Source organism: Cimex lectularius, unplaced genomic scaffold (assembly GCF_000648675.2).
Source record: "Cimex lectularius strain Harlan isolate CLEC.00 unplaced genomic scaffold, Clec_2.1 scaffold34, whole genome shotgun sequence".
NCBI classification, from domain to species: domain Eukaryota; kingdom Metazoa; phylum Arthropoda; class Insecta; order Hemiptera; family Cimicidae; genus Cimex; species Cimex lectularius.
Genome location: NW_019392635.1, coordinates 441,133 through 453,186, shown reverse-complemented (window position 1 = coordinate 453,186; position 12,054 = coordinate 441,133). Strand labels below are relative to the sequence as shown.

General features: G+C 32.1%; 1 protein-coding gene across 1 annotated transcript in view; it reads left to right on the top strand.

Moving 5' to 3' along the window:
- LOC106661873 (neuropeptide Y receptor type 2) overlaps positions 1–12,054 on the top strand; it is a 159,552-nt gene that overhangs the window by 110,109 nt on the left and 37,389 nt on the right. Inside the window, exon 3 of the mRNA XM_024225506.1 lies at positions 3,826–3,917. Within this exon, the coding sequence (XP_024081274.1) occupies positions 3,826–3,917 (92 nt within the window). The remainder of the gene's footprint in view (positions 1–3,825; positions 3,918–12,054) is intronic.

The window sequence follows — 12,054 nt, the reverse complement described above, 5'->3', positions numbered from 1 at the left end:
TCTATCATGATAATTAAAAACCCTTACCTTGCACAATTGTTAGGAGAAGAAATAAGGAAAAATTTAAGGGATTTGACAATAGAGAAAATTGTTAATCGTATGTTGGTGTTACAAGGAATGATAAAGTAGACAAACTTACCAAAGAAGCATTCCAGAACGAAAATTTATTATTCATTATTTCCCATTAGCTATATAAAAGGTATAAGCAAAGAAAAGACATTACAAAAATGTGAAAAAGAAAGGAGCAGTACTGTTAATAACAAAGGAGTAATAATATAATAATAATAATAATACTTTATTGTAAAAAAGAAAAGTTATAAACATCACATAATATATAATTTAAAGTAAAATTACGGCATGGAGGGTCCGTCTGCCGGAGGTCGATTTTCATTTGACTTGAATTTTTAGTCGGCACAGAGAAAAAAGTAAAAAATTAAAAAATTAAAAAATTGATCCTTAAATAAATATTACAATTGATAATTTAATTTTTAATAATTACATTAATTACTAACATGCATTATAAACAATAATTTTTGTTCTTTGTGTATTTTACAATAAGTATAGATATATAAATTATTTGGGCCAGCAATTTAGAATGACAAGACTTTAAAATATTCAAAAATTAAATTCTAATATTAACTCTTGGCGATAGTGCCAGGCGTGGCGAGCATATTTGATTAAATGTTTGTAATCATTAAGCAGTAAGTCAATAACCTGTGTCACATTCAATTTAGAAAATTTAGATGCAGAAACCGAATCTCCGATAGGATAGTGCATTTTTCAATAAAATGCACTATGTCTTCTTTAACCTGCATAATGAACAAATTACATTTTCTCTAGCCCGAAAAGGTGCACCATTGAGATAAAGGAGGTCCCCTCTGATTTTGAATAACCACCTTAACTCGACCAATGGCAAACCTTTAGACCTGTCCTTAGATAGGTTAAACATATTATAATCATCTTGGTAAAGTTCCTTATAAAGTTCTTCACTGGAATTGACACTCAGTTTTGATATAATTTCTTTAAACTGCAAAGGCCACTCATTCAAGTTATTTATAGAAAATTACGAGTCACATGATAGATCCCTACACATGCTATTCCAACGTTCAAACCACAATGCACCACGACTAACGACTTCCAGGGCTGTTTTGGAAAGACGGTAATCAGGATGTTTCAAGAGTTTAAAAATGTAATTAAAATGAAGTTTGAAGGTATTTAAAAATAACGGGTCAACTTTAGTCCCTAAATAAATCATAAAATTCGGGGTAGTTTTGGGAAGGGCAAATAACTTTCTAATGAAAAAAGTTGAGTTTTTTCAAGCTGTTCAAATTTTTCATAACAAAGGAGTATTTTCCAACGGTGAGCAGTAGAATTCAGATACAAATTAAACACCATTTTCACTTAGCCAGGCTTTGAGCGGACATGGAAAAACAATTTGTACCTGTATCGAATGGGATAGCCAACAGCTGGCGTGGCACTTGGAATTATCTCACTGCACAGTCTATGATCATATAATCTTCGAATGCAAACCGTTTGAGCCACATAGGGTAAAGCTTGAGTTCACTTCTGGAGGGTTTCGAATGGCCACAAACATATGTCTATGAAATAATTCAGCAATTTCATAAAATCTATAAATTTATAATTTAAAAAAATATTTTATAAAACGATGATTATTTGGAGATCGTGAGACGGGGTCTGGTCTGACTTTGGTTGTAGATAAACATTTTCTTTATCGTTCCAACGTTTCGAACTTAATTGAGATCTTCTTCAGAGCTCAAAGTGTTTGCTCTCAGTGTAGGTGTGTCATTATTGTGACTCTCAACACGACAGACAAGATTGATACATCAACACGGCAAACAAACACTTTGAGCCCTGAAGATGATCTCAATAAAGATCGAAACGTTGGCACGATAAAGAAAATATTTTTCTAAAACGTACGTCACACCAGACCGCATCGCACAATCTCCGAATAATCAATAAGTAACGGTCACTAAAAACCACACATTTTCTAAAACATTTAACTATGTATTTTTTCTTTCATTTAATTGATCTTTTTATGTACGATCTTGGTTGAAATGAAAAAGTGTAACGAGCGGGATGTATTTATTAATGAATTTTCTTGTAAAATATATATCTTAAAAGGGAATATTTAGAAATGTACTCCCCACTGCAGGGATGCTGCTGTGAGTGAAAAAAAATCATTCTGCCATTCAAAACATTAGTTATTTTACAATCATTACAACTAGAATGAACTTTACAGTTTATGAAATATAAACTAATGTTAATTTTTTCGAACTAAAATAATGTTGACATTTAACCTTGTTATGCAATGAAGGTTGAGCACAAAAATTAGTGTCACGAGCGGGACTCGAACCCACAACTTTATCCCCGGTCCTCTACCTCTTGAGCTAGATAAATAGATAAGCGAATTTATTAATGAATTTAATTTAAAATCAACAAAAGCACCAATCATACGTAATATGAAAATTTATTTACAGATAGTTATCTTCTCGGAGATGAATGCGTATTTAAATTAGCTGGGTGCTAAAGGTAAAAATTTATTTGAAAATAATCATAATTAAGAATCCAATTGCATTCCGGTTACGAAACACTTTATTGATCTATGCGGTAAAAGTGTCGATACTTCAGTTGGAGCAGGAGGAAAAATTGGAAAAAATCATAAAAACTGATAACTAATCAAAATAATTATAATTTAATTTTCAACAATTTTAATTTATTTTAATTTAATAGACTTTTTCACGTCTTTAATCCAAAATTAAACTTTTTGCAATATTTTTGTTAAATTAACAAAAATCTCCAATTAGCACGTTTTCTACTCCAATAAAACTTTTAAAAATAATGATTTAAACTCAACAAAAAAACTGAAATGTTAATCCAGTTAACAGCAAACACTTTTCCTTCTTTATTACAAAAAATTGTATGAAATTAATCTTCGACAGGTTTAATCTGTTGTTAAATCCGCCGTATCTCTGGAATTATGTTATAGTGAACAAACGGGAAACTACTTAATAAAACATGTTGGCTAATGTCGACTGTACGTTAAAAAAAAATAAAAGAGAGTTTATTTGGTGAGTGGATTGGGTTAAAAGTATATTTTTTCACTCACCGCAATGCTTCTCGGTCCTTCCCCACCGAATTCAATAACAGTTGTCCTCCTCTTTTGTCGACTCACTAGGGCCCAACATTCGCGGTACCTTAGTACCGAATGATGGCGATTATTTAAGCTAGGCAAAACGGAATTTAACGGCAAGGAAATCTCATCGGCACTGCGCACACGCGTTTAGATAATGACTAACTCGCCGACCGGTAACAACAAAACGGTTCAGAGGGCTAACAACACGACAACAAAATTTCTATCGAATTTGTGAAATTGCCGTTTGACGGGTGTAAATGTGGATATTACTCAACAAGGGAGTATTATCATTTGTAGACAGGCGTACACGATTCCATTTCAGAAGGAATTAATGTTATAGCGTGTAGGTTGCACATGACAAGGCGGATTTGCCACTGTGCATTTTCCGGCGTGACATGACAGGACGGATATGAATAATAAAATAGGCCGAGAGAGAATCTGATCGCGTTATTTAGTCGACCTCATAAATCAATTCAACAAACGGGCTGTTCAAAGTACACAACCACCGCCCTGTCTGCTAATTGCATTTCTCACCAGGGGAAAAAACGTGGTAATCTGGCAATTCATAAACATTTACACCCGATCTACATAAATATGTAAAATATTGTTTTTAATATTTCATAACCTTTTAGAACTCGTAGCTTATTTCGTTTTCTTTTCTTTTTTTACAGAAATTCATGGTGATATTTAAAGGCGTCGGGATCTGCGCAGTCAATCTTCAAGACCACATTCAAGAATATACCAGAGGACTTTTTATAGCAGTGTAAGTTTGGATAAATCCCTTTTAAATCGACGATAACCCAAATCCTCCCACACACGATACCTACAAAAGTTTATTACACTTTCTAAACAGTAGGGGTATTCACAATGTTTGTTAGATGTTAACTCGTGTTAACTCGAATAGGGAAATGTCCAGGAAGAACGTGAACTTCTTTTCTTAGCATGTTATACTTTAATTTTTCCGCAATGCTGCGACTGGTAGAACGAAAAATAAAGCTATAACAGTCCTTGAAGGCTTGTTGTTGTTTCATACGGTTTTGTTTTGTGATAAATTGTAAGATGCCAAAAGTTAGTAAAAAAGGAAAATTAAACAACTCTTTCGTTCAAAATGCTATCTGTGCACTCGGACAATGACACGCTTCAATGTCGACATACCTAACTTGTATCCTAACGTCTAACAGCCTACTACTGTGTAGGATTGGGGATGTGTCTACTATGAATGAGAGTATAAGGAAGATCAGAAATTAACCAAAGTAATGTATTGGTCTGATTTAATTAATGCGTATTTAAGAATAAAAATACGTGTAAACGAAAAACAGCTGTTAAATTCATGGCCGCCATGTTGGTTATTTACACCCTAACGGCTAGCGATGTGACTACACTTAACATCTAAAATTGGCCCTACCCTGTTAGACGGAGCGATGTTAACTAGCTGATTCTTACAAGTCTACGTCATCATTTTTCTCAATGATTATTCATAAATCCTGAGATGCGGTCTGGTGTGATGTAGGTTTCAGAAAAACATCTTCTTTATCGTGCCACGTTTCGATCTTTATTGAGATCATCTTCTGTTGAATATCTTTGATTGAATATAAAAAATATATTTTTTGCATTGTAAAAATTCATTTTTTTCCACATCCTACATGTATTTGTTAAATTTAAACAATGTTTGTAAATTCCAGGCCCTGAAGATGATCTCAATAAAGATCTAAACGTTGGCACGATGAAGAAAATGTTTTTCTGAAACCTACATCACACCAGACCGTATCTCACGATTTCTGATTAATTATCGACTAACGTTCACTAATCACCACACATTTTTCTCAATCTAACACGACTTAAGAGAGTTAACAGGGTTAACACGAAGATCGTGAATACCCCTAATATGTCACACTTGTTAAATATGAAATTATCCAGCTTCCAGAAAATCAATACTACTTTCTCAACGCAGAAACATGTTTGCAACAACTAATTCAAGAATATTTACGGTATCTGCGCAACTAAACATACAAATAAAATGTACGACATTTTGAAACTTTTATCTCCTAAATTTGCTAGCGTGTTCAGTAAAGTAACTCATTGGTTTTCCAGTAAGATTTATGACAATTTAAAACTATTTGAATGACTGAATGACTTTTGTTCCTTCCTTTCTCAAACTAACTTGTTAATTATATCCTAATTTTTCTCTGGACACTTATATTATAAGAAACTGACCTTGTTAAAGCCAAAAAGATTTTACGAAGGAGCGCATCGGTTAGTAAATCCCATACCTTGTTAGCGGCCAGTATTCCAGTACCAAAATAACACACTTTGGTAATAATCACATTCTAATACATATATAATTACTTATTTGTTAACCATTACTTATTCCAAGAAAAAAACGTTTCACCTGCTATGATTCCTTCTCGGCTTAACTACAAAGAAAATACGTTGAATGAGATAAATAAATTTCATTGTTGATCAAATTGCTTGGCTTTTATAAACACGGCGTAAGAAAAAGACTTTAATGTAAATAAAATAAATACAAGGTGTTTCACTATGGGATTTAAAAAAAAAACAATTGGGTGATAGTACTTAGACTGAAAATATTGGGATAACGTGTATATCTGCGGTAGTAAAAAGTATTAAAAAATTAAAATTGATTCTTTAAAAAAATAAAAGGGGCTATAATTTAACTGTTTTTGATAACTCGCTTTGTTGTAAAAAAGTGCTTAGTCAGTATGAAAAGTGACACCCTTTATATGATTCGTTAGTTTCGTTTTTTGGCCATATTAGTCAATATTTTGACCTACGTGAAAATATACTTTTTTGAAAGAGTGAAAACTGTAAATTTTGGAACCACTCAAATTTGTAATAATTTTTTGTAAAACCTCAATATATTCTGCAAAGTTTATTTGTTGGGATTTCATCTAAGAAAAAATTATGTTTTTTTTTGTTTGTTTGTTATTTTAAATTATAGGTCATTTTTATTTTATTTTAGATCACATCGTGTTGGTTTTTGTAAATAAAATAATATTTTTGTGCGACGTTTCGGTTCGCCCGTAGTCATGAACAAAATATTTTCAGAAAAGGAACGTCGCACAAAAATATAAATTGTATTTACTTTTAGCACAACCTGCCTAAACTTATTTAATTTGGTCTAAAAACCACACTACTAATACATGTCCTATTTTGTCATTGTTGTTGACAATATACAACGCCTGTTTTGCTTTCCAAAAAAGAAAAGCGATATTTAGTCGACATATTCCAAATTAAAGTTTTTTAAAAAGTTCTAAAAATAGTCAAACAATAAACTTTTCTCGCTTTCTCTTATAATCCCAGTTCTTTTGACACATTTACTTTAAATGTGGTGTCCACTTGGAGTCTCATCGGGGTATTCGTTGGACAGGTGACGCACGAAACCTGACCGTCTTAGCCAAAAAGGGATTTCCTTAATTATGCTCAAAATGATTAACTGCCGGTATTAAATTAAAGTGGACCTGAACACATTTATTCCCGTCATTGATGATGTCAATGGGAGTAAAGAGAGTATATTTCAGTGTTAAATTTTTAAATCAAAATTAAAAATGATTTTTGATTTTATAAGTGCTCTCAATTTGGAGATTTTACCGATAAACAATAGTTTAATAATAAAGTTTGAGAGTCTACATTTTTGGTATGAAAGATCTGTTTGTGACGATACACGATAATATCGTCATTCCTCATTAGTCACACGAACACGTTCCTACCAAAGAATAACAATTAGAACCTTCGAAATTAAACAGAATGTTTTAATAAAATGTTACAAAACTTAACGATTAGGGATGGTTAGGAAAAAATGGAAAAACATTAAAAAAATATTTTGCTTATGAGGAAGAAGTAGGAAAGATCAGTTTTTACGCTTTACTCTTTGTCGTACAAATGCTTCACTTTATATACACTAATATTGAAATTAAAATTTTCATCTCAATCAACACCTTAGATAAAATTAATTGAAAGAAGTAACTTGGTCAGTTAGGTCAATAAACATAATGGAATTAATGTTGAAAGTTTATCTTAATTAAATATAAATGTGTCTGACGTACTTAAGGCGTGATATAAACAATAATATTAATAAAGAAAACGCGTCATGTTATTCATTCCGTACGTAAACTTTTATTATGATATTTCTTCTCAAATTAAGTTTTCCATGTGTAAACTATATATTAAATACAGTTCAAAGTTGAAAGAAAATTTTCTGGAAGGGCGAGGATAATGAACTCAAAACCCTTTTTCTTTTTTATTCTTTTTATTTTTCCGGTATGCATTTTGGGGCCATCTTCCCGACTCCCTTCTTCATGGCTTTGGGAAGTTTATAATCTGTTGAGTTTATTATCCTTACCATTTCCAGAAAATAAAAATGAAAAAACTAAATACAAATGAAAGAAGAAAACATAATGAAACTTTTTGGTATGAGGGTTTGTTTTTACATATTTTTGACGCCTTTCTTTATTTCCTGCTAACTACCCTATTATTGATGAAGTGATTATCGATGAAATACGGAAATCTTCTAATCTTCTTAAAATTAAAAGTCTAAGTTCTCTTCAATTAATCAAACAAAAACTATATAAATATTCAATTTCAAAGTTTAAAAAATCTGCTTTTGGTTTGTTACTTCCTTTATTTCCACGAAACTCCGTCATTTTGCTAACAAAAATCTGGCTAATCTTCTAATTTCTTTTTTCTTATCTTTTTTTAATGAAGTGGAAAGTTCGTTTAAATTAAATAGAACGAAAAATTGATGATAGCGATAGAATATGTAATACATCTAGAATAAGAATATGGGTAAATAAAATATAATCCGTTGCCAAATTATCAATTCCAATTATCAGCTTATTTTTTTATCTTACTATTTATTTTATTCCATAGACTTTGAAAATTAATTATTAACTTAATAATTAACTTTACAAACAAAGAATCTTGCTAATCTTCTATTTTCTTTTTAAATTTCTTTTTGCTATTTACATTGAAAGTTGGTTTAAATTGAATAAAACGAAAAATCGCATTATTTTCGTTGATAATATCGCTAAAATATGTAATATTTGTGGAATAGTAATATGGGTAAATAAAATATAATTCATTGCCAAATTATCAATTCCAACTATCAACTTATTTTTGATCTTATTATTTATTTTATTCCATCGACGTCGAAAATTTGTAAATTGTAAAAATCAAATCACAATTTGGTATGTTTACGCCGGAGAGAATTTTATTCATTTTTTTTTAATTTTGTTCATTTTTTCAAATATCCATGGAGACGAAAAACAAAAAAAAGGGTCTCGGGGTCCAGCTGGCCAGTTAGTATTGGAGAGTGGACGAACGCGTTTGTCTAATTCTTTTTGATCTCGATTTGTAATCGAAGTTACAATTTACGAGTACCCCGCCGGATTACGAAGTTGTTTTCTCTTCGCCCGCTCATCGCTGTGGAATCACGTCGCCTGCAATTCTTCATCGCACATCATTTTGCTGTTCACAGGTCAGATTTTTCCTTTCGGCTGCTCACGTCTTCTAATAAGACTATAATTTGAAGTGTTTGTTCTCATAATTGTTAAGTACTGTGAAAAACATTTAAAACCAAGTTTTTTGTATCGTTTGATTAATTTTCTGTAATAAGTCTGTCACTATTTAATCTATTGATATCCAGGTCACTTTGTTGTTCAACTTATGTAAATTAAATTAACTTTATCGCCCAATGTATGTATATCATATTAATTTAATTTAGTTTAACTTAATCTATATTTCTTCATATCGCGCCCTGATTCTGTCAGGGAGTCAACGTGAAGGGACAGGTTCCGGCGAACTAGCAAAGGTAAGGAGTGTTGCTGCCAATTAAGGATAGCCCCTTCTTCCGACACATTTTGTGCCAGACCAAGAACGTGGTATACAAAGGTCAAAAATGAATCGAGCAAACAAAAAGTGCATGGCATAAAACAAAAATTTAATATGGGCTACACATAGAGATTAAATTACAGAACTTTTCTCTAGATAATACAGTAGTGGCAATTCACTTTTATTCCTTAGTCTAGGCTAATCAGCTGACTGGTCCCAGCCCTTCCAAAGGTCGATCCCAAAAAAATAGAAATTATAACAATTTAGCTTAGTCAATATTATGTATTATGAAATTGTTAATATATTAATCACCACCCCTTAGGCAGGTCGGATATTTAATTAGAATAAGTTAGATTCAAATAAAATTGCCTAGATTACAATAAATATAACTCAATAAATATGAAAAAAAGAACAATTAGGATGTATCCATTACATAACATATATGCAATAAATAATTACATATATCACTTTATGGCATTAACAACAGCTTTATAAATATTATGTCACAGGGCCATCTCTTCCATGATTTCTTCATAAAAATAAAAAGCTTGAACCAGTTTAATAATATTATTATAATAATAAAAGTCTTTATTAACAAGTAGAAGTAAAATATTACACATTTCTTTCTTTATTCCATACGCTAGCCATTGAGGCTGTCTGAGGGAAGCTTCAACCTTCAATACCTACTTATAAATAAAAGATTTAAACTTAATCTTAGGTAGACATTTTAACTTTAGATTTTACCTTGCTCTGGTGTTTCATGAAATTAGACTCTTCTTAAGTTAAAAACCGCTGAAGGGAAGCGGGCACGACATCGAAATCTATGAATTTCAATAAAGAAAAGTTTTCGGCAATTGTATTTTTTTTTCTCCGTCTATGAAGTAAAATAAACAAGACAAGAAATAAATTTAAAAAAGAATTAATTAGGAAAAATAATATTATTAATATTTATGATAATATTTTTAACCAAATATTTATTTTATATTGGTAGTTTATGTTATTTCAAGGAATCTTGCAAGCAACTTTGATTCCAAGAGTCAATGATCATTTCGATTCTATACGGATTCTCGCTTAGAGAATATTAAATTTGGACCATTTTTTAGGAAAGCAATACAATAATTAATATAATAACAACTTTTTTTGGTGAGAAGGATCTGTTTTTTACACGATTTTGCTGTCTTTCATTATTTTCCCAGATAAGTTCACGTTTCTTCCAAAAAATCAACCGTACAATTGTGTTAATCTTTTAAATTCAATAGAAAAACATAAAGTCGTTTTGACGGAAAAAATATGTTTGAACGAAGAACCTTTGAATCTTTGTAAACGTTTTTAGTTCGATGAATGTCACAAAAGAGAAAAACGTATTCTATTAATAAATTATTCTTGTTTAATTTATTTTCATTGAATTTCTTTTGCCAATAGGTACACAGCTGTTATTGTGCTGTAAGTTTTGAATTATTAAATCCCCTAAACGGTACTGTTTTTAATCGGTTACACAAGAATTCCTCCCTGATCAACTGAAGGATAAAAAAAAAGGAAACGGAACTTCCTTACGTTGAGGCTTTGTGTATTCAGCATGATATTTTAAGGAAGACTCTTTCCTTCGTTCCATTCGCTTTTGTCCCAAATATCGGGTTGTCCGGAAAATAATGCAGGATTTTAAGTTTTCATTTAAAAAAATCTATATAAAATATTCTGTTTACGTTTACAGGATTACTCATTTGTATCCAAATGATATTGTTTGTTTACCTCTGTAGCATTCCGCTACTTGGAAATAATTCAGTCATCCTTATAATGTCAAAGCGAGAATTTCGTACGATTTTCTTTTACGAGTTTAAACTCGGCCGAAGCGGAGCCCAAACGGCTAGAAACATTAACCAAGTCTGGGGCGAGGGTTGTGTTAATGAGTGCACTGTGCAAAGGTGGTTTAAAAAATTTCGGGAGGGAGATTTCAGCCTTGAAGATGAAGAAGGTCGTGGAAGGCCTTCCTCTCTTAATGATGATGTTCTGCGATCAGTGGTGGAAGAAAACCCCAAAACAACTGTTCGAGAACTTGCAGAGCAACTCAAAGTCAGTAAAACGACCGTCGCTGACCACCTCAAGGCGATTGGAAAAGTGAAAAAACTCGAAAATTGGGTTCCACACTCATTAAACGATCGCCAAAAAAATCAGCGCTTTGATGTTTGTGCATCACTTCTTTGTCGAAACAAAAATGACCCATTTCTGGCCAGAATTGTTACATGTGACGAAAAGTGGATTCTCTACGATAACACTAGACGTTCTGGACAGTGGCTCGACAAAGGAGAAGCTCCAATACATTTTCCAAAGCCCCAACTCATCAAAAAAGGTAATGGTTACGGTATGGTGGGCTTCATTTGGTTTAATACACTACAGCTTCTTAAATCCTGGCGAAACCATCAATGCTGAATCATACTGTAACCAAATTAATACCATGCATCAGAAATTGGCAGTAATGAAGCCCTCTTTGGTCAATCGGAAAGGGCCCATTTTGTTGCATGACAACGCTCGACCACATGTGTCACGTGTAACGTCACAAAAATTATTGGAGCTTGGCTATGAAACTTTGCCTCACCCACCCTACTCTCCGGACCTCTCGCCTACTGACTACCATTTTTTTAGACACCTGGACCACTACTTACAACACATAATATTCAAAAATCAAACGGAACTGGAAAATGCATTTATTGACTTTATCAATTCTAAAAATTCTGAATTCTACTCAGACGGAATTAATAAGTTACCAACACGTTGGGAGAAATGTATTGAGAGTATGGGAAATTATTTTGATTAAAGAACATTGCTTTAAAGTAACTAGTTTCTTTTTTTTTGTTTAATACCAAAATCCTGCATTATTTTCCGGACAACCCAATAATACTTCTTTCACGAATTCTAAGATATTCAAAATAAAAGAACAGTTCATCCTGCCTTTTCATCCATATCACGATTTTCTATATCATTCATACCTCCCGGGAATACGTGTTTTGATGAGTTATGAAAGGTAGGCCTATTCCGTATTCCCTATTGGCAATAAA